The 24,591-nt window shown below is 31.9% G+C and overlaps 1 protein-coding gene across 3 annotated transcripts in view; it reads left to right on the top strand.

Annotated features, from left to right (window-relative positions):
* LOC145327179 (ribosomal protein S6 kinase alpha-2-like) overlaps window positions 1-24,591 on the top strand; it is a 156,063-nt gene that overhangs the window by 61,422 nt on the left and 70,050 nt on the right. For all 3 annotated transcript variants that reach the window (XM_080170749.1, XM_080170750.1, XM_080170751.1), the window contains exons 5-13: window positions 6,866-6,954; window positions 8,288-8,448; window positions 9,391-9,477; window positions 10,548-10,608; window positions 12,773-12,838; window positions 15,661-15,743; window positions 16,779-16,873; window positions 18,607-18,672; window positions 20,371-20,444. In XM_080170749.1, coding sequence (XP_080026875.1) covers window positions 6,866-6,954; window positions 8,288-8,448; window positions 9,391-9,477; window positions 10,548-10,608; window positions 12,773-12,838; window positions 15,661-15,743; window positions 16,779-16,873; window positions 18,607-18,672; window positions 20,371-20,444 — 782 coding nt within the window. The remainder of the gene's footprint in view (window positions 1-6,865; window positions 6,955-8,287; window positions 8,449-9,390; window positions 9,478-10,547; window positions 10,609-12,772; window positions 12,839-15,660; window positions 15,744-16,778; window positions 16,874-18,606; window positions 18,673-20,370; window positions 20,445-24,591) is intronic.

The raw sequence follows: 24,591 nt of genomic DNA on the forward strand, positions 1-24,591 counted from the left end.
CAGCTAAATATCTAAAATCTCGACCGCACGCAGCTAAATATCTAAAATCTCTCTCGTCCGTACGCAGCTAACTATCTAAAATCTCGTACGTACACAGCTAAATATCTAAAATCTCGTCCATACGCAGCTAAATATCTAAAATCTCGTCCGTACACAGTTAAATATCTAAAATCTCGTCCGTACACAGCTAAATATCTAAAATCTCGTCCATACGCAGCTAAATATCTAAAATCTCGTCCGTACACAGCTAAATATCTAAAATCTCGTCCGTACGCTACTAAATATCTAAAATCTCGTCTGTACGCAGCTAAATATCTAAAATCTCGCCCATACGCAGCTAAATATCTAAAATCAAATGTTTCTGCCTCACAACGAGAGACAGACATTCTCAGGTATAATATTTTTCGTCCGTACGCAGGTAAATATATAAAATCTCGTCCGTACGCTGTTAAATATCTAAAATCTCGTCTGTACGCAGCTAAATATCTAAAATCTCGTCCGTACGCAGCTAAATATCTAAAATCAAATGTGTCTGCCTCACAAGGAAAGGCAGATATACTCATGTATACTATTTGGTAATTATTTAGACAAAATGCTGAAATAGTTTTCAATAAAATAACAACTTAGGACCTTTTTTGAATGTTATAAATGGATTTTTTCTTACACTTTATTCATTAAAACACTATTATGTATATACAAGAATAATAGCATCCATGCGAGCGAAGATAACAAATAAATATTAAGATGGTGTAATCGTTTTTTATAGCTTAAGGTTCTGTAAACTATAGTCCATAGTCAACAAATATTACCATTTATCTTTTGTTTTGTTATTTTAGCTAATTTTCAACAGCTTAACATTAGCAAAGCATTTGTTGTAATTTACCAAGTTTTAAGCTAAAATGTTCATTTTATTTAAATATATTCGGTTAAAAGATATAAAATTTAAAAATAAACGATATCACAATGATAAAAGATAGGGAAAGTAAATCTAAAATAGAAATAAGTATATTCAACTTATTTCATGAAACATCTTATTATTTAAAATAGTCAGGTTTTTTGGGTTGAAGCTAAAGATTTTTAAGTTTCAGATATAAGTTTTGGGATACTTTATGCTATTTATCTTGTAACTTTGAATACAGAGTCCCTAGATGCTAGAGGCATAGACACTGGTACAGTATTTTAAAAGTTTTAAAAAATTATTTAACTTTTAAATGTAAATGTAATTTTAAAAAGAGTAAATATAATTACACCCGAGATTTTTAAATAATAAATTAGCTGTAATTTCTGGGTATATTATTTTTTTTTATTCTTAATCATTTTCTTATTGTATTGTCTGACGTGTACTATAATTTGTTTTTCTGTAAACTTTTCCTAAATTGTGCATAGTATGATATTATATGGCTTCAAGAAATACGTTGCTATGCTTTGCTGTTTTTTTTTAAAGAATAATATTCTAATTTATTTTACACTTAGCAATTTTTTTAACAAAAATTTCAACAATAATAATTAAAGTTTAAATAGTTATTTCTCGCATCGTATTATAAACGGCTTTCCGCGGATATAGAATGCACAATTATAAGATTAAAACTAGTTTTTTAGCCCCGAGGTGCCGAAGGCACCGGCTAAAAAAACTGGTTTTAATCTTATGATTGTACATTTTTATATTCGTAGAAAGCTGGATATAATTCGGTGCTAGACATAGTTTTTTCGTATGGATGAGAACCGGTTCCTATCCACTGGATTCGAATGAATACGAGAAAAAAACAATCTTGTCCAGTAAAAAGATTTTCCTGTCATAATATCCACCGATATAAATTTATATTCATTTGCAGTAACTATAACATAATTATAAAATTTTTATAAAATATTAAGGAAATGAAATAATAAATTATATAAAGTCCAATTTTTTATGTAGCTTATGATTTCACTAACTACTAAATTAATTAAGTTATCCTTTATAGGAAAACAAACCTTTTATAATTTAGGGGGGGGGGGTAAAGACACCCACCCAGAAAGTAGTTTAAAACCTTCCCATGACCTATAAGAAGCCTCACTGTAAAGGAGAACAATTACGATTCAGTGGTTAGCGAGATCCTTCGAGACAGAAAAAAATCCTTACTACTATATATAATAGGACTAGCGGCTACGCCCCTAGAGGCCTTTAGGGGCACTTGATGAGGAGAAAGTCGAATTTAATAACCTAATTTCTTATTTTAGATATTTTTTTTTTGGGGGGGGGGTGCCCCGCCCTCCCCCCCCCTCATTTTTAATTTTACTTTAAAAAATAAAAAATAAAAAATTGGGGGAGGGATTTTTCATTTTTAGGGGGGGTTGGGGGTGTCCCACTCCCCCCCCCCCAGAAATTAGTTATAAACCTTTCCGGGACAATGAGAAGCTACCCTGTTAAGGAAAACCCGATCGGTTCAGCGGTTAGCGAGATCCTTCGGTACAGACACACAGACACACAGATACACAGATACACAGATACACAGATACACAGACACACTAGACAAACAGACGTCCTGTTACTTTAGTATAAGGATAGTAAAAATTATAATTTCTAGTATGTTTAACAATGATTTCCTTTACCCACTTACATTAAGTAAATTAATTAATATTTCCATATATTACATGCTTAGAAATATTTAGTATTTACTGCTTTTAACCAGGGAGGGAGGGGACATGGGGGTGTTTTTTACACTATCCCCTAAAGTTTTAGATTAACGATTTCTTATTCATTAGCTAACCAACTTTGAGGACTTTAATTGAATGTGATTGGTCGAGTGTTTAAACGTTTCAATTACTTATTGAAAAATATAGAAGGGGTAATTTAGTGTATCGCCATCGGGGACGTACATCTATTTATCGGCCAATGGCTTATTCCTCGAACTAGCATTTACTGCTTTTATTAAAATGAATCAGAGAATCAGGTATTGACAAATTTACTTCAAAATATGGCAAGGTTTTTACTTATAATTATTATAGAATTAAGTTTTTTCCTATTTTAATTTAAAGACAGATAAAAATTGCATTTTGTAAAAAAACAAGACAAAACTTACATGTCAAATTTTAAAAAATAGCAAATTCTTTCAGAATTTTTTATATACGTAAATATTATTATAAATACTAATGGTTCGCCCCTAGCACCAAGGGCTTTGTATTCAAAAATCGCCTAAAACTACCTCTAGTAGAATAAAAAAAATAGCCTAAATTCATCCTCTAACCAATATTAAGCTTCCCCAAATACGTAGAACTCAATCAGTTCAGTAATTATTACAATTTTAAGTTTCATACAAAAAAACTAATAGAATATTTTTGTTATTTTACTCATACTTGTATACTTGAATATTTCAAAAAAACGTTCTAAAAAAATAGTTATTTCTCGCATCGTATTATAAACCGCTTTCCGCGGATATAGAATGTACAATTATAAGATTAAAACCATTTTTTTAGCCCCGATGTGCCGAAGGCACCGGCTTAAAAACTGGTTTTAATCTTTTGATTGTACATTTTTTTATTTGTAGAAAGCTGGATATAATACGATGCAAGACATAGTTTTTTCGTATGGATGAGAACCGGTTCCTATCCACCGGATTCGAATGAATACGAGAAAAATTGTTATATCTTAATTCTTGATAAAAATGCAGGGAAAGAAACTTGTTGTTAAAACTTTTTAAGTTTTAAGTTTTATCTTTTGGGACTTTAATTGAATTCTGATTGGTTGGTTTATTACTTGGAGTGTCTAAACGTTTTAACAACTTATTGTTAATTACAGAATAGATAATTTTGTGTATCATCACTGGGGATGTACATAAATTTATCGGAATTATCTTATCCCTTTATATCCCTGTAAAAATGTATTTATCCACTGCGCCAAATCCTTAGCAAGTTTGTGAACAGGGAGGTGAATTAGAAAATAGAAATAGGAACTATTCTCAACATTTTAAGAGCAGAGACGTCCAAGATTTTTATTTTCAGACGTGGGGTTGAGGGCAAAATCAGGGGCTTCAAAGGTTTTAAGGGGGTTATCTATTAATTTTTTTAAAAATGAGTGGGGGTAGGAGGTAAACACCCTTTTACCCCCCACCTTGTAAGTTATTGTGGAAGTAAGAATTTTTGGAGGAGTGTAATCAAAAATGTAATAAGTAATTCAATTTTTAAGAAAATTAAATCAGCAATATGTTCCAATTTTACCTTTTATAGTACCTAAAAAGACCGTCCTTTTTATGCTACTTTATTCGTATTTTTTTATATTTTTGCTAATACTTGTCTGTGACAGTATGGAAGCTGCCTCATAAGAAAAGCAAACACAAAACTTAAGCCCTAACACACAAACACATATAAACTAGAGGATCTACAGATTAGACCATGTTCAAATACATATAACTGACGGACCATTGGGCAGGGCTTGACAGCCCACGCTATCCGCCTGCAAACCTCAGCGAAATCTACCTTTCTCAATTTTTAAAAATTAGCTGGAAGTCTGAACCCCAACCAAATATGGCAATTCCACTTTTCCAAAAAATGTTCAAAACACGCGTTTTAATTTGATGCTTAGGCTTAAGCTTGATTTTTTTTTTTTTTGGGGGGGGGGGCGGTTGGGGGTGTCCCAACCCCCAAGAAAATAGTTATAAACCTTTCCAGGACCTATGAGAAGCTACCCTGTAAAGGAGAACCCGATCAGTTCAGCGGTTAGCGAGATCCTTTGCTACAAACAGACAGACAATCAAACAGACAGACAGATAGAGAGACAGACATCGTTCTACTTTGTATTATAGATACCTTGGTCCTTGACAAAAAGGGTAAGCTCATGGCATTCGTTTAGGATTAACAATTGGTTTAATTTGATCTAAAAAGTTTTTTTTACATCTTTAATCAGAAGGCCGAGTTTGTAAAACCTACAAGCCATACCGTTTTGAAATTTTATTTAGGTTAAACAAAACTATTTACATAATAGTATTTATATTCTTAAGTCAGGTTTTATAACTTAATCATGACAAAATCTCCAGGTTGTCTTTTATACACAAAATGCATCAAAAAATCTTACAAAAAACTCAACATACAAAAAAATGTTTCTACATATTATCCTTTTATAAAAGTAACATGATCTTTGTCTGTCCACCTCTACCGAAGGATTTCACTATCCGCTGAACCGATATGGTTTTCCTTTACAGTGTAGCTTCTCATAGTTCCTGGGAAGGTTTATAGGTTTTTTGCTGGAGGGTACCACCAACCTTCCCAAACCCTCTCAAGTATTTTCCTTTTTCTTTTTGAAACTCAAATAATCAAGGATGACAACATCCATAAAAGCGAAGCTCTAAATCGGTAGGGCAAACAAACATTAGAACTTGTAAAGTGTCAGAACTGAATAATCAGAATATACCCCAGGGGTAATATTTGCTTCGAGGGGGAAAACCCCCCTCTGAAATCTATTGGCAAGGGTAAATTTCTTCCCCCCCCCCCCTCAAATTTACCTCCGGGGTAAAATTTTTTTGGGGGGGTAATTTAAATTTTATTAGGGATTTGTTAGGGATTTTTTATTTGGGGGGGGGGGGGGTATTTACCCCCAAAAATTGTTGGGGGAGGGGGTAAATACCCCCTCCAAAATGGTTGGGGGTGCCTACGGCACCCCCAGAGTAGGAGTAAATTTTAAATGAGGGGGGGGGGGGGGATAGAATGAAAAAAATTTGTTTTGGGGGGATAATCCCCACTTTACCCCCACCCCCCCTTGGACGTCTTTGCTCACTAATCCCCAAAGTTTTACAATAACGTTCTCTTATTCGTTTGCTTAACAACTTTGGGGACTTTTATTAATTTGAATGGTAGGTGTTTATTAAATTGAGTGTCCAGACGTTTAACTATTAATTGTAATCTACAGAAGGGGTAATTTTTAAAACATTAGGAATGTACATCAAGTTCTCGGCCTTTGTCTTATCCCTTTAGATCCCTGTAGCCATTACTCTTTGTATTTTACCTCCCAGAGAAAGTTTTTGCATAAGTAGAGAGAAATTACGATGGTCGAACATACCAACTAAAAAATGAGCTTAAAACATAGCTCAATGATTCTGCAAAACAAAGCATATCTTTCTTTTTAACTTTAATTTTTACAAACGTAACCAAAACCTAACAATAATGGCCTGAAATTAATTTTTATGTTTAAATATCAATCAAATATATTTTTTTCTCAATTTTTTAATTTTTTTTTTTAATCTTCTTAAATAATTTAAGCCCTTCAATTAACACACTATAAAGTTTTGATGGGTATTAGAATTTGTATGATTCGTTGACATGATAATTATTCATGATTTAATAAATGTTATTTTTTGCTGAAATACAGCAACACTAAAAATTACTACTTTCTTCTTTTCTCCACTTTATTCATATTATATGCACATATCTTATGGATATAGAGATATATACATAGAAAATTTAATTTTCGGCTCAGCAATCGCGGATTGGTCTGGGCCTTCGGCCAATCGGGGGGGGGGGGTAACAAAACTGGTTATAATTTTATTCTAATATCCGCGGAAAGCTGTCTATAATATTACTAACCTATACCTGTTTTTCTTCATATTCTCTATTTCACAAAAGTTTTATGAAATGTATCTTTTTTTTATATTTTATTTGGATTGTTGAATATTAATAGTCATTCATAAATTTAAAGTTAGATTATTTAACCCTTTTATATATAAACTATCAGCTAGAAAGGGGCAATTTTATCTAGACTATTTATCTTGGAGAGAGATACCTTCCACAAAAATAGTTATAAACCTTCTGGAGCTTCACTGTAAAGAAGAACCATATCGGATATTGGAAAAAAAAAAAAATTTCAGTATAGCTAACTAACAAATGTTTCTATTTTTAGACGGTTAAAAGATGGGCCCAATTTGTTACAACTTTATGAAGTGTTCCATTGTGAATTTCATGTGATATTAGTTACAGAGTACCTTGCAGGTAATAAATCTGTCTGTCTGTCTGTCTGTCCATTTATCAATCTATTTCATTTGTTATTAGTTACAGAGTACCTTGCAGGTAATACACTATATGTCTGTCTGTCCGTCTGTCTGTCCGTCTGTCTGTCCGTCTGTCTGTCCGTCTGTCTGTTTGTCTGTATGTCTGTCTGTCCGTCTGTATGTCCGTATGTCTGTCCATCTATCAATCTATTTCATTTGATATTAGTTACAGAGTACCTTGCAGGTAATACACTATCTCTCTGTCTGTCTGAATGTTTGCCTGTCTGTCTTCTTGTCTGTCTTTCTATATGTCTGTCTGTCTGCTTGTCTGTCTTTCTATATGTCTGTCTGTCTTTCTGTCTATCTATCTATCTACCTATTTTATATGATATTAGTTACAGAGTACCTTGCGGGTTATACAAATTATCTATCTGTCTGTTTGTCTGTCTATCTATATATCTATCTATCTATCTATCTAATTATCTATCTATCTATCTATCTATCTATCTATCTATCTATCTATCTATCTATCTATCTATCTATCTATCTATCTATCTATCTATCTATCTATCTATCTATCTATCTATCTATCTATCTATCTATCTATCTATCTATCTATCTATCTATCTATCTATCTATCTATCTATCTATCTATCTATCTATCTATCTATCTATCTATCTATCTATCTATCTATCTATCTATCTATCTATCTATCTATCTATCTATCTATCTATCTATCAATCTATCTATCTATCTATCTATCTATCTATCTATCTATCTATCTATCTATCTATCTATCTATCTATCTATCTATCTATCTATCTATCTATCTATCTATCTATCTATCTATCTATCTATCTATCTATCTATCTATCTATCTATCTATCTATCTATCTATCTATCTATCTATCTATCTATCTATCTATCTATCTATCTATCTATCTATCTATCTATCTATCTATCTATCTATCTATCTATCTATCTATCTATCTATCTATCTATCTATCTATCTATCTATCTATCTATCTATCTATCTATCTATCTATCTATCTATCTATCTATCTATCTATCTATCTATCTAGCTATCTATCTATCTATCTATCTATCTATATATCTATCTATCTATCTATCTATCTATCTATCTATCTATCTATCTATCTATCTATCTATCTATCTATCTATCTATCTATCTATCTATCTATCTATCTATCTATCTATCTATCTATCTATCTATCTATCTATCTATCTATCTATCTATCTATCTATCTATCTATCTATCTATCTATCTATCTATCTATCTATCTATCTATCTCTCTATCTATCTATGCTCTAGGTGGTGATCTATTTGAGCGAGTGTCTCGGTGTGAGTATCAGCTGACAGAGGGGAAATGTCAGATATTTATGCGGCAGATACTAAGGGGTCTCCAGCACCTTCACTCTCTCAATATTGTGCATATGGACATCAAACCATTCAATATTCTATTTCAAAGCAAGGTAAAGTTTATAGATATATTAGATAAATTGCAAGGTAGATACTTCGATAGATAGATAACGAAGTACCTAGATAAATATAAAAGACAGACAATAGATAGATTGATTGATCTCCAGCACCTTCACTCTCTCAATATTGTGCATATGGACAAAAAACCATTTAATATTCTATTCCAAAGCAAAATTTCTAAAGAATCGTATTACAGATAATTGGCCCTAACCAAACTGGAATAAATCTTATGCTTTAACATTTATTTTCCGCGGAAAGTTGTCTATAATACGATGTGATAAATATAAAATAGGAAATTAAAAACCTATAGGAATCCAGACAAAAAAACCGCCTCTCTTAAATATCAGCTTGTAAATTCCGGGAATTAAAGGCAAAAGCCAATGACTGATAAATTGAAGTAAATTTCCATAGATGATCAACTAATTTAGCCCTGCTTTAGATTACAATTACTTGTTGAAACGTTTGCACACTCAACTTATTGAACCAACCAATCAAAAACCAATAAAAGTCTCTAAGACATTAGGAACTATTGTAATAAACAGCGCATTGCCCCTTTCCTTCCTTAAAAAAAACAATAGTAACCTATAATCCTTATACTAAAGTAACAGGATGTCTGTGTGTTTGTCTGTGTGTTTGTACCGAAGGATCTCGCTTACCGCTGAACCGATCGGGTTCTCCTTAACAGGATAGCTTCTCATAAGTCCCGGGAAGGTTTATAACTTTTTGGGGGGAGGGTACCACCACCCTCTCAGGAGAAATCGCCCCTAGAAAAAAATTACCCCTCCCGAAAAAGAGACTTCAACGAAACATAAACCAATTATTTCTGTAATTTTATATTTTAAATAAAAAAAACATTCGAAGTGCCACTAGAGGCCTCTAGGGGCGTAGCCGCTAGTACAGAAATACAGAGACAAATAAGTTGTATTTATTTTCAGACGGATGATTACGGGTTAAAGATATCAGACTTTAGTAAAGCTCACCTAATAGAAGATGAGAAAGAACTGAAGTTTAGTAGAATAAAGGTAGAGTTTATTTTTAAATGCGAAGCTTTTCTATAATTAGGGTCGGTCCGTCCGTCCGTAACGGATAGTTTTTTTCGTTAATATTGGCATGTCCTATCGATTTCAAACTTTGCATGGTGATTCCTTTAGTAGTTAGGTACGATTTAAAAAGCGTTGCAACTTAATAATTATTACCAGAATGTCCAGTTTAAACATGTTGATTATTTTACTTTTTTAACAACAAATTTTTATGTGATCTAATTATCCAATAGATCTGATTTTTCGTATACTGATTCCTGGGACAACAAACTACAATATTATAAACGAAGCATTTCTATAATCAAGTACTAAACATGTATGTATGTCCTTAAAAATATCCTGCATATATGCAGTTTTTCAACAAATTCACTTCCAATTTTGCTTCGTCTCTTATATATTTTTATTTTGATTATTCAGTTCTGACAAAATAAAAGTGATAATGTCCGTTTGTCTTACCGTTTCAGTGCTTCGATTTTATGGATGTTGTCATCCTTGTTAGATACAGTAAGTGTACTGTGTGACGTCATAATAATTCGTCTAAAAGGGAGGATAAGAGAAGAAGTGGGAAAAGGAACCCCTAATAAAAGAGAGGGATTTATAAGTATTTTTATGACGTCATGCATGACACTTTCCGCATCTTCGAGTAATATGATGTCTGTGTTTAGGTCTTTCCCGTCCGTTAGCTTATGCCTAATTAATACCCCTGGGAGTTGTTGATAACAAGGAAGGGTCAGGCCATCATAGTAGAACCCAAAACAGTCTTTGTCTGGAATTCATAACAGTGTATGGTAATGAGTTGCGCCTGTTTAGGGCCATGAAATTCACATTACTCATACTTTTAATATCACTAATTTAACGTCTTTGATAATGACGCGGTTTGGGCCAAGAATTCTAATCGACCAAAACTACTCTAGTTAACAAAAGTTGGGTTTATTTCTTTTCTAATTTAAAGGGGGTACTTTTTGTATATTTTCTGTAGAGCATTTGAATAAAAAGGTTACGCCAAATTCTACAGAAAATACACAAAAAAATAACCCCTCTTTATCTTTTAGGGTACAGTAGAGTTTATATCACCTGAGCTTATCAACTGTGAAACTGTCACAACTTCTACAGGTAATTTTGTTTATCATAATTGGTGATAAACATTGTTTTGTCCTTTAAGATCTCTAAACTTGCATTAGTGTATAAATCAGGGATCTAAAGGGATAAGACAATGGCCGATAAATTGATTATAAAGAAAATCACAGTAGATTTCTGTAGATTACAATTAGGGATTGAAACATTTGGACACTTAACTTGGGAAACCAAAGTTGTTAAGCCAACTAATAAGAAAACTTTATTTCAAAATTTTGGAGACTAGTTAAATAGACAGCCCAATGTCTCCTCTCTCCCTGTTATAAAATTTCTTCTGTAAATTCAAAACATTTGAATTTAGGAGATATTTTAAAATTTTACTAATATTGCTAAATTCAATTAATTGGAATAAAATATTTAAAGATTATGATATGTTAATTTCAAAGTACGTCCATAATCTATAATACAAAGTAGCTTGATGTCTGCCGTCCATCCATTAAGATCTCGGTAACAACTGAACCGATCGGATTCTACTCTTCAGGGAATATACCTACTGGTCCTGTGGTGGTTTTAGGCTATTTTCTTGGGGGGGGGGGGGGGACACCCCCAACCCCTTAAAAAACAAAAAATCCCCCCCAATTTTTTTTAACGAATTTTTACGAATTTTGCGAATTCGCGAAAATTTGCGCTTCATTCATATTTTTTTCCGCTGGGTATTGCGATTAATAGTACTTTAATTAGTACTATATTATAAATGTAGAATATATGTAGATATTATGACAGGGGGAGAAATGTCGTCAGTTTAGCTTGCTAACATAGATATCTTTTACTGGTCAGTTCAGTCCTACTAAATGACAGTTAAAATAAAACACAATGAAACAAGAATCAGTCTCCATGAATGCAAAGATTCAACCAACTTTTTTATCATAAATACATGAATATATTCAAAATGTATCGTGTTGAAATTACACTTTTAACTACATCAACTATTTTTTAATAATCTTAAAAATTTTATTTGTAACATTTTTGTTGGAAAAAATGTACCAACATTTTTCTATTTGAATTAAGTGGTGAAAATTGTGACCATTTTTTCTTCTTTCATGTTCTCACCAAGATTAGAGGACATGGAAATATTTTATGATAAAAAAATTAGAACGATTGAATCCAATAACTACAGAAACATTTTTTTAAAAATCTAAAATAAGTAGAATATAATAAATTATCACACAATATGTGACATTTTTTTCCTACATTAAAAAGAAATAATTTCACTAAAAAATATATTTTATTTTTACTCTTTTAAATGGTTGTAATAATGATATTCAAAGCTTATTAAAGCACGTATAATTATGATTTATGATTTTTTAAATTTAAGAATAATTTTCCCTTACAGCTGATATGTGTCTTAAATTTGACATTACTTTTCATCATTTGAAGGATAATGCACTGCACTGTGAGAAAATATTATTCCTTCAATTAATATTATTTTATTTTTAAAATGTAGTAACTGTTTTCCCTGATAATTTTATTTTTAAGTATTTTCATTGAAAAAGGAACATTTTTGATATTTTTCAAGAAATATAATAATTCTATATTATAGAAAAACCATAAAATATGGTAGCGCCAAAAAATAAAAACACACATAACAAAATTCTACTAGATATCGGTTCCCTAGAATTACAACGTCTTCTTTTGTTGATTATCTGAGCTATTAATTTGCAATATCTACAAGCAACATAGTTTAGGTCCTTACAATATTTATCTTAATAGAAGCTACGCCCCTAGAGGCTTTAAACATAGTTATAAACCTAGGAAAAGCTACTCTGTAAAGGAGACTGACGGAATGACTTACATACAGAAATCATTATATATATTTTTTTTACTTTTTAAGTTACAAACGGCTTCACCCCTAGCCTCTAGGGGCTTTCCCCAAGAGATATAATTACATCTTTTATTACCTGGAGATCCCCCACTCCACCACTATTTAAAATAATTTTTTAAAAAATGGCGGGGAAATTTTTTTGTTTTTTGGTGGGTTGGGGGTGTCCCACCCCTCAAGAAAATAGCCTAAAACCACCACAGAACCAGTAGGTATATTCCCTGAAGAGTAGAATCCGATCGGTTCAGTGGTTACCGAGATCTTAAGGGACAGACGGACAGACATCATCTACTTTGTATTTTAGATATTCATCTATCTATTTAGATATGTGGGCGGCTGGAGTTGTAGCCTATATGTTAGTTTCTGGCGGAGTTTCTCCTTTCTACTCAGGTTTGATATTTAGTAATTTTATTATGTAATTACTGTACAAGGGTTTAAACCTCTGAAATATGTTGAATCAGCAAAATATCAATGTATAAGTCTGGACAAAATTGTAAGTAAATTTCTTACTAAACTGATTAAATAGAGGATTCTTAAATGTTTCACAGTCACACCCCTTGATTACGAGATTTATACTAAAATTACCTTCCTTTACCTTCCTATAAGTTCTAACTGAGTGTTTTTACTGAAAATTTAAACTTGATGGTAAACACAAATTATTTCGACGTATTTAAAACTTTAATTAGGGATCTAAATCCGCATATTTTCTGCTGCTGCAAATTGTATTGATACGGGGTTTAATTACAGATTTTTATTTAAAATCTAATTAAACATCAAAAATCCATAAAAGCGAAGCAATCTATAATACAAAGTAGAACGATGTCTGTCTGTTTGTCTGTCTGTTATCGCTGAACCGCTGAACCGATCGGGTTCTCCTTTACAGGGTAGCTTCTCATAAGTCCTGGGAAGGTTTTTAACTATTTTCTTTGGGGGCTGGGACACCCCAAAAAATGAAAAATACCCCCCCAAAACTTTTTCGTTTTTTCTTTTTAAAACAAAAATTAAAATAGAGGGGTCGACTTCCCCCCCCCCAAAAAAAAAAAATTCCCCCTCCCCTAAAAATTTTTCTTTTAAATCTAAAATACGAAAAATTAGTTTAATCAAACCTCTTGGGGCAAAGCCCCTAGAGGCTAGGGGCGAAGCCGCTAGTAGCATTATATAGTAGCACTAACAAACATTAAAACTTAAAAAGCAGTTGATATAAAAACATTCTTCTAATGTTTGCAAAATCAACATTTGTTAAATGGGACTACAGACTTTATGGTAACGATTGTAGAATTGCTACTCTTTCTTGACAGTATAACTAAATGTTATATAAATCAAATTCTAACACGTTTAATGATTATTAACAAAATTTCCTCTTCTTTGGTAGAAAAAAAACAATACTAGTTTGGAACCAACCAATAAAAATTTAACATTTAAGCCAACGAATACTATAGCGTGTTTCTGAAACTTTGAAGCACCAGTACGTGAAGTTTACAGATCAATGTCCCCTCCCTTCCTGCTAAAGATGATTGGTATACAGTGCCAAGCCCTACGTACCTTTAATCAACAACTGTTAATGAATTCTTGCTAGTTAGCATAAATTTATAAATTACTAATGATTAAGAATTTTTCGCTAAAAAGTTTCATGATGCTTATAAAAAAAAAACACTTTTTTGTCCATTCAATTGTATGGGAAAGGATATTGGACTTGTTAAGTTCAGTTTTACCCATAAACGCGTTATCTTATTCGTTAGCTAATAAAGTCACTAATTTTATTTACTTTTGATTGGTTGGTTGGTTTCAAAATAATAAGATCGGAAGAAAACAGTAAAAGTGTCTAACTATGACATCAGAAAAAATTAACAATTAACCAATAAGAAGCCAGTATTCACTGTGGTAAAATATATAGCGGCCTCTCATTGGTTAATTGTTAATTTTTTCTGACGTCACAGTTCGACACTTTTACTGTTTTCAGATCGGAACTTCTTAACCTATAAACTATAATCTATCGTCTATTGATCCTTAATATTTAACTCTAAAAATATCCTAGAAATTAAAAGAAAATTGGAAGAAGAGGTTTAAAATGAGACGGGTCAATAGGGAAGGGGCTAATTTAAAAGTATGAAAATAGAAATAACATATCTAGATGGTCCATTTGACCCAAAATTGAAAAAAAATATGCACTTTCCTACCAAAATCTGTACACTATTTCAACAAATATTATGCTAGGAATGTAACTCTAATGTTCTCCTGTTGGCTGATTAAGATAGTATGTCTCTAAATTAAATCTATTGTAAATAAAAAGAAAACTTGTTCATTAGTCTTTTTAAGTTTGACGAAAAATGAGTCATATGGACTATCTAGATATAATATGTCAATTCTTTAACCTTTGGAAAATAAAAAAAAAACTTGTTATTATCAGTTTAAATAAATTCTTTGTGTAGATCAGATATGAATAAGTGGATGTTTTATCACTTCTGCAAATGAATCACACCAGCAGATTCAGAACTGCATAAGTAATATAATAGACACCTTTCCGCGGATATTAAAATAAAAAACATGACATTTAAACCAGTTTTTTTAGCCCTGAAGGGCCGAATGTATTATTTTATTATACATATTTTAATATTCGTGGAAAATCATCTGTAATGCGATGCTAGACATGATTTTTCTGTATGACTGAGAACCGGTCCCAATCCAGTGGATATTAATCGGTTTGAAAGCCATGCGGACGTGATGGCAAAAAGATAAAGTGATAAGATATACAAATTAATTGTTCATGAAATAATAAAAAGACTTTCATTGTACTCTATTGTGTATAAAAAGGTTAAATTGTTATCGATCTCATATAATAGTTCTTTTTTGAGTGATATATGTTATATATTTTATTAAAATGACGACATGGCCAATGGCCTTTGATCCAGGTTCTTATTCGAGAAGCTACTCTATAGTTAACTTTGTCTGTTTGTGGTCCGTCAGTCTGTAACACTATGTGGTAATTGTGATTTTCTCGGCTGCTATTAAAGATATATTAAAGATTTAATTTGGTAAATCCCCCGTACCAAAAAGCATCCAATATAAATCTTATTTTATCAATGATTTCTGAATACTACTTTATAATTCACTTTGTTTTTTTGTGCATCGCTACTTTTACTTGTCATTCTTGTTTTTCCTAACAGAAAATTTACATTTAATTCGAGATCCTAAGACGCGGTGTTCTATTACAGGTAGTAGATGTCGGACCATAGCCCGCACCCTGTCCTGTGAGTATGATCTGAGTGTTCCAGAAATGACCCACACCTCACCACAGGTAAGCTTACCTGGCAAGCGCTGGAATGTGTAATGTATGACGTCATAAAAATTTCTCTAAAAAGGAAAGATTAGAGGATACAAAGGAAAGGAAAATCCTAAAATAGAGATTGATTTAGACATATTTTTGTGACGTCACACATAACACTTTCCAGCGCTTCCTTACCTGGTTAGAAGCTGTTTACAGTGCTTACAAAAATGACGTCATACAATACAAATGATAGGCCAATGCACAAACTAAATTACCAATGGCATTCCAGTATACATTTTAATTGGCTAGTGGTAGACCAGTATGACGCCATTTTTTAGGCACTTTAAAAAGCTTCCCTGGTAATTTCTGCCCGTACTTTTCAAGCTTATTGTATCTTTGATATACAGTATATGTTATTCATGTGAACACAAATTCTTTGTTCAGACTTGAACCTTTTTTATTTCAATAATAAACAAGGATGCAGCGTCATCTACAGCTGTATAACTCCAATAGCAGCTGATAAAATCACATTTCTCCATTACGCTTACGTTACGCACAAAATGACGGACAGACAAAGTTTATTATAGAGTAACGTCGCTGCTAAAAATATATGCATCTATCAAATAATTTGATTGCAAGCGTTTTCTATCAAGATTTGTACATCATTAATTCTGATAGATTTGTATGTTTTTAGTACAGAAATTTGGTAGGATATAATATGAAATGTTATTTCTAAATGCTAAATGAGTTTTAAAAAATACACTATAAAATGTAATATTAAATAAATTCCTAGATCGTGGAAAGAGAACAAAGTTTGGGGTTTCGTCGTATTTTCACAGTAGGTTTTGATAGGTTAGATGAATGTTAATGATTGCCCAGCAGAATTAGGTAATTGCCCCCGCAGGTTTAAACATCCCCTCCCCCCCCCGCAGGGGCTAGAAATATGATAGATACTGTGAAAATACGACAAAACCCGCTACTTTGTTTTCTTTCATTGATCCAAATTACCTTTTTATAAAAATAAGGCTAGGCGAGGAGTTGAAAAATTTACATATATTTTTTTAGGCCAAATCTCTGATATCACAGTTGTTGGTAAAAGATCCCTCCGCCAGGCTTTCTGCTGAGAGGGCATTAGAACACCCCTGGCTAGATTCAGACAGGTATAGTTTATATTTCTGCTAATAGGGCCCTAGAACACCCTTGGTTAGATTCAGATAGGTATAGTTTATATTTCTGCTGAGAGGGCCCTAGAACACCCCTGGCTAGATTCAGACAGGTATAGTTTATATTTCTGCTGAGAGGGCCCTAGAACACCCCTGGCTAGATTCAGACAGGTAGTGTATGTAAAGAAACAATCCTTCAGGAAGGGAGGGGACATTGGGCTGTTTATTAGACTAGTCCCCAAAGTTTTATTGTAACGTATTTTATTCGTTAGGCCTATGACTTTGGAACTTTTATTAAATTTGATTTTGGTTCATTAATTTGAGTGTCCAAACGCTTCAACCATTAGTTGTGATGTACAGAAAACATTCACTTGTGGAACTATTGGTGCAGGTGTTTATAATAACTTTTTTTTACATAATTATACTAGTTACTGGAATATATCATAATGTTGATCTTATAGGATTTGACTGTGAAAAAGGGTGTTTTAGTTGTAGAAATGTTATCAGTTACTGGTATCCTAACTTTTTGCCCCAAATAAGCTTATAACTTTGCTTCTAGCTGGCTGTATTTTACAAGAAATGTTTCTGAAAAAAAACATCTAGCTAAAATAACATTTTAAATGCCTATAACTTTTTTGTTATTGAAGCTTCAGGCTTCAAATTTGGAGTATTTGGGTCTACTTGTGGCGGTCTTTCTGCAGTTAGAGCGGTGCATTTCTTGCTGGCCTCCTTTAATTATTTTTGCTCTGGTTTGATATTTTCATATTCAAATAGTACATTCTATAAATATGTGGGTATTTGATTATTTATTTTGGTTATTTTTTTTCTTGTAACATATTTATAGTATATTTACTAAAGGTCTCCCAATATAGGTCATATAAATCTTTAAGTAGACAGAAATAACATTTATTTAGCAAAACATTATTTACTTAACATACCATATTATGGTGGGGGTGTTTAGAATAATATAAATTGTCTATCATAGATAGGCAAGTACCGGTTCAAATACAGCGGAAATTAATCGATGCAATACTGAAAAAAAAGTTTATTTAATTATAAAACAAGGATGATAACATCCATAAAGCGAAGCTCTGGAATTGTAAGACATTCATAGAACATCAAACACTTGTGGAGTATAAAATATATAAGTTTCAACTAAATTTTAGGTATATTTTTTTCAAAACTGCTTAAATACACGATAGTTTTTAAGGACATAATTACATTTTTAGGTACTTTCTTGTCCTATGAATCAGTATTCCAAAAATCAAATGGACAGGGTAGTCATATCACACAAAAAATTGTTGTCAAAAAAGTAAAAAAGATCAGCATGTTTAAAATGGACGTACGGACTTTCTGGTAACGATTATATAATTGCTATGCTTTCTAATTCGTACCTAACTGTAATAGGAATAATCATTCAAAGTTTGAAATCGATAGGACAATTCTAACATGTCTAAATTAACCAAAAAAAGCTAACCGTTACGGACGATTGGACGAACCTATCCTACTTATAGAAAAGCTTCGCTTTTAAAAAGTATGTGTATTCTAATGGTATCTATATATTTGTTGGGTGTATGTAGAAGTATTATTTGAGCTAGAAACCACAATTTGTTTAGGTATACCGTTTAAATGATATTAATGGAGACACATACCTTTAGATATAAAGAGGATACTAAACTGCTGAGCCCTCACAAAAAAAGTATATTTTAATTGTATTCCTATATTTGTAGGGTGTATGTAGAAGTTTTATTTGAGTTGGAAACCACATGGATGAGAAAATGTCTCGCCAGAAGAAGGTAACAACATAAAGTTTCATGGTCTGTCTTTTTGTAATGCATCAGTGACGTCATCAAATGAGATAATATGAAGAACTTTTTTTTATGAGTTAGAACGACAGTCTGTCTGCCAGAGCGTTTTTTTGTGATGATTCCTCAAGCAAATCAGCTTCTAGTTTGTGATTTTTTTAGTCAGTATTGTAGAAGTCACAATTGTGATTGACATTTAACCCTTACAGATCGTAGGGGGGGGGGGGGAGGGGTCATATTGACCCCCCCTCTCTAGTTTTTTCAATGCCATTTTTTTGTAGGTAAGATAGAGAGTTGTGACTTCATGACTTTTTAAGTTTAGTAATTATACGTCGGCAAAAGTTGATCTTATAAGGATAGCTGGTCTGTGTCGATCGTGGCGTCCGGTCAAAGTCGGTTAGGTGGCACCAAAGAAGGTGTATCAACTATTTTTTTTATAGCTAGCCGGTTCTTTTAGTAAGTAGTAGATGTAAAATTTTTCATAGAATTCAGATATGCAATCGGTTTTTTTGTAGACCTCTTATTTTTTAAGTAATTTAAGTTTAAAAAAAAAAAATTAAGTCGATTTTAAGGTACTAAAATGCAACAAAAAAAAGAAAGAAAATGGTCATTATGAACAAAAATAGTAAGATCTTTAATTTGACACCTTACTTTTTCAATTCTGTCAGGTAATTATTGAAAAAATCGATTTTTTTAAACCCACGAGAATAAAAACTTTGAACTTAATTTTATTATTTCACAAATAAAAAAATATGGGTTCATATATACCATTAGAATCAGAAAAATATTACGAATCCATTGTAAGCAAAATTGAAAAAAAAAGTTTACAATATAGTATATAAACTACAATAAAAGGAATTATATGAAAATATCATATTATGTTGTACAGGCAACGTCTTAATTCTTCAATTGAGTATAAAAATGGGAAGGGGGTAAAGAGGGGGTAAAGAGGGGGTAAAAAAGGGAAGACAATAGTGTTGTCTGAACAAAAAAAATAATTGGCCATTTCTGTAATTTTTTAATTTTTAAATTTTTTTCAATTTTGCTTACAATGGATTCGTAATATTTTTCTGATTCTAATGGTATATATGAACCCATGTTTTTTATGTCTGTTTGAGAAAATATTTAGGTCTAAAGTTTTTATTATACCGAGGTTAAAAAAATAGATTTTTTCAATAATTACTCAACAGAATTTTAAAAGTAAGGTGTCAAATTAAAGATCTTACTATTTTTGTTCTTACTGACCATTTTCTTCTTTTATTTTGTTGCGTTTTAGTACCTTAAAACCGACTTAATTATTTTTTTTAAAAACTTAAATTACTTAAAAAATAAGAGGTCTACAAAAAAACCGATTGCATATTTGAATTCTATGAAAAATTTTACATCTACTACTTACTAAAAGAACCGGCTAGCTATAAAAAAAAAAGTTGATACAACTTCTTTAGAAAAAAATATAAATAAATCTTAATTTCTACATTATGACTTTTGTGTATAATGTAGAAACCTAAAATGTTTTTGACTAGAAAAAGTAATTTTCTCTAAAAATACACATGAACCACCAGAAAAACAGGAGCCGAGATAGAGGGGGAGGGTCAATATGACCCCCCCCCCCCCGATCTATTAAGGTGGGAATTGGGGCCCGATCTGTAAGGGTTAAACAAATATGATTTAATTATTTCCAATGTTTAGATGGTACAGAGCACTGAACGCTTTGCGCGCCATGCACACAATGAGAAAACACAGTATTCCTGATTCAGCTTCAGGTATAGTATTACCATTATTAGAATAGCGTCATGTATACAATGAGAAAACACAGTATTCCTGATTCAGCTTAAGGTATAGTATTATCATTATTAGAATAGCATTATGCATACAATGAGAAAACACAGTATTCCTGATTCAGCTTCAGGTATAGTATTACCATTATTAGAATAGCGTCATGTATACAATGAGAAAACACAGTATTCCTGATTCAGCTTAAGGTATAGTATTATCATTATTAGAATAGCATTATGCATACAATGAGAAAACACAGTATTCCTGATTCAGCTTCAGGTATAGTATTATCATTATTAGAATAGCATCATGCATACAATGAGAAAACACAGTATTCCTGATTCAGCTTCAGGTATAGTATTATCATTATTAGAATAGCATCATGCATACAATGAGTTATTTAAGCAAACAAAATTTAGCATAAATGGATATTTAAATCCCAAGGTATTAAATGATCGAGCGATAGCTCATCATTTAATACCGAGGGATTTAAATATCCATTTATGCTAAATTTTGTTTGCTTAAATAACATTCTATTGCAACAAAAAGGTGATGTTAGCGAATAATTTCTTGAATAAAATGACTAAACGTTTTTTCATTTAATTTTTATTTTTTTCACTGTTGTGTTTTTATTAAACATAAAAATTAAAAATAAAAAAAAATGTTCCGAATTAAATAGAAAAATCTTTGAATTATTGGTCAATTTAAGTTCAAAGATTTTTTTCATAGTAAAAATTTAATTTTTTAATAAAAATTTAGAAAAAAAATCTTCTAACAAAAAAAGTTATTAAAATCCAAGATGGCGTCAATACATGTAAAATAATATTTTCAAAACAAAAAATCCAAACTTGAATATCTTTTTTCACAGATTGAATTTCGAAAATCGGTCTGACAGTTTTTCCAAAGTCGGGAAGATCTATCGAATGGAAAAGGTTTGAAACCGATAGAACATTTCTTTATACTAAAACATATTTTTTCTCCTGTTTTTTCCCACAGTTCCAAAAAATGAAATTCAATGAAAATTAAATGGTTCTCACATTCCAAAAATTATCCCACGGGTCCAAAATATGAATTTAAATGAAAATCATATGTACCATTTAAATCAAATTAAATGGTTCCCACATTCAAAAAATTTTCCCAAGCTTGATATTCATGAAAAATGCCAAATAAATGGATATTTTAACAAACCCAATATCGCGTTTTTTGCAATGGAATGAGAAAACACAGTATTCCTGATTCAGCTTCAGGTATAGTATTATCATTATTAGAATAGCGTCATGCATACAATGAGAAAACATAGTATTCCTGATTCAGCTTCAGGTATAGTATTATCATTATTAGAATAGCATCATGCATACAATGAGAAAACACAGTATTCCTGATTCAGCTTTAGGTATAGTATTATCATTATTAGAATAGCATCATGCATACAATGAGAAAACACAGTATTCCTGATTCAGCTTCAGGTATAGTATTATCATTATTAGAATAGCATCATGCATACAATGAGAAAACAAAGTATTCCTGATTCAGCTTCAGGTATAGTATTATCATTATTACTGGTAGCACACAGTGGGATCTTTTGACAAAAATCGGGACATTCAAAAAATTTAAAATTGACTTTTATCTATCCTAGGAATTAATAATGGCTGTAAGTAGTTTAAAAAAGGTAGTGAAAAACTTCTTGTCAGTTTTCATGATTTTCAAGATTATTTTACCCATTTTTTTCAAAGCAACAAAAAATACATTTATATTTAGCTTATGCAAATAATTTTTGATTGAGGTACTTTTCAGATACCTGTACTAATGTCTAATTAAAGAAAAATTTAAAACAATATTTTTTGGGGGGTGTAAAATTACATTTTGTGAGAAAATATTAAGATTTTTAACCCCAAAAAATCATTTTTTTCCATTTTATCCAAAAACGGCCAGAAGGGCGCGGATTTGGCAATAATAATATCAATATGCAACATGTATTGTGTATAAAACAGTTTTTACTATGTGCGCCCTCCCGGCCGTTTTTGAGTAATTGAGCACTTTACATTGCATGGTTTGAACAATTTCGTTCTTGTTAATTCCAATACTTTCCTTGTTTGAGGGGGAAGGAGTCATTTTAGAGCCCAAAGTCATCTCAGCAATGTTTTAAAAATTTTTGAGGCAGATCTTTCTTGACTTTTGCATCATTTGCCACCGGCGAACCGTTTCGCCGTTATTTACCGCCGTTGGCGTGATTTTTAACGATTTTTGACGTTCTCGCGGTTTTAATGGACACTAAAGGGTTAAAGGAGTTGTCTAATAAAGATGGCCTTGAAATACTTTTATTTTAGCGATTAAATTTGCTAAATTTCATGTTTTAAAAAAAATGTATTTCTAACAGGTTTTGATCCAGCAGAAATTCAAATTTGGGGATTTTTATAATATTTGCTAAAACCTTATAATATATGCGTGTGAGAGAGAGAGAAAGCAATATGAGTGTGAGAATAATATAAGTAATTATGTTTATATTCCTATACAAACTTTAAATGAAGATAGCTAGACTTAGAATAAAGCTATTAACACAAAATTAAAAGTTTTTAAAACATTATGTTATTATTGTTTATATCTGTTAAAAAAATATTTAAAAATATGCCTTGTCCTATTTTACTTATTCTGGGCCTACCTAAATATCCGGGACTCGAATTGGGTGCACATGACGCTATATTCTTGTTCACAAACATTGTTTGCATTGAAGAAATATTTACATAGACGTTGATTTTGTTAAAATATGCCTATCCTAACTAAAGTTATGAAGGTTTATAAATTTTTTAAAAATAGGGTAGCTTCGCTCCTCCAAAACAGCAAGACGTAATTACTAAATGCACATTATAAGTTAACAGGAGCAAAGTTTAAGTTATTTCTGAGTTAAAGCAAAAGAAATTACATCATTTCTTCAAATACAAGCTTATTTATTGAAGTTTACTTTTGCCTACTCTTAATGTCCCGATATTTATCAGAAGATCCCACCGCGCCGGTAGCAACGCCACTATAGGCCTCTAGGGAAACTTGAAGGACGGGATAGAGCCTATAGGTTGACCGTTAACTTTTAATTTATTTTTTTAATTGTGGGGGAATGTTCATTGTTTTCTAGGGGCAATTTCTACCTCAAAATAGTTATAAGCCATCCTAGGACCAATGAGAAGCTTCTCTGTAAAGGAGAAACTTATCAGTTGAACGGTTAGCAAGGTCCTTTAGTACATACAGACAGACAGACAAACTTACTGTTACTTTTATATAAGTAAGCAGAACGACCGTAAACATAAAAAAAAAGCTTCGCAAAAAAAACGTTCTTGATATAGCAGGCATTGGGCAAATTTCAGGGATCTAAAGGGATAGGACAATGGAGATAAACAAAATAACCATTTTGTTAGATTAAAATTATTGGTGAAAAAGTTTGGAAACAACCAATACAAATTCATTACAGCTATCCAAAGTTATGATAAAATAACGTGGTTTTTAAACTTTGGGTCACAGTGTAAATGACTGTCTTTTGTCCTCTCCCTCCCTGGTTAAACTAAAATTGTAAAGTAAATAAATACCAGCATGGACAATAAATGTTTTACAATGGACATAATTTACGTGGATATTATGACAGGGGAATTTTGTCGTTAATTTTGGTTGCTATTATAGAGCTTATTTATTGGGCAGTAAGTTACTCTAGTAGGAGGGGAAGTGGTGGGGTAAAATGGGATGGATGTAGGGTGTCGTTGTTTCAGCCAGCTAAGTGCAACATCCAAGTAACAATATATTAATTGCAAGATCAGACACAAACAATTTTTTTGGGGAATAGTCACTTTCGTAACATCGCCCCATAAGGGGCGATTCGTCGTATTTTCAAAATGATTTTTTATAGGTTATTTTATGTTAGGTTAGGTGATTGCCCCACAGGGTTAGGTAATTGGCCCCGCAAAGTTAGAGTCCCCCGCAGGGGCTAGAAATAGGAGAAAAGCTACTGTGAAAAATACGAAGAATCGCCCTATAAGGTGCTATGTTACGAAAGGGACTATACCCATTTTTTTTGTTATGGAACAACAATCACACATATAAAAAAGACATAATTGAGAGACTTCGCTAATAACGAATAAGATAATATCATTA

Source organism: Acartia tonsa, chromosome 8 (assembly GCF_053477335.1).
Source record: "Acartia tonsa isolate MP-2025a chromosome 8, ASM5347733v1, whole genome shotgun sequence".
Classification (NCBI taxonomy): Eukaryota; Metazoa; Arthropoda; class Copepoda; order Calanoida; family Acartiidae; genus Acartia; species Acartia tonsa.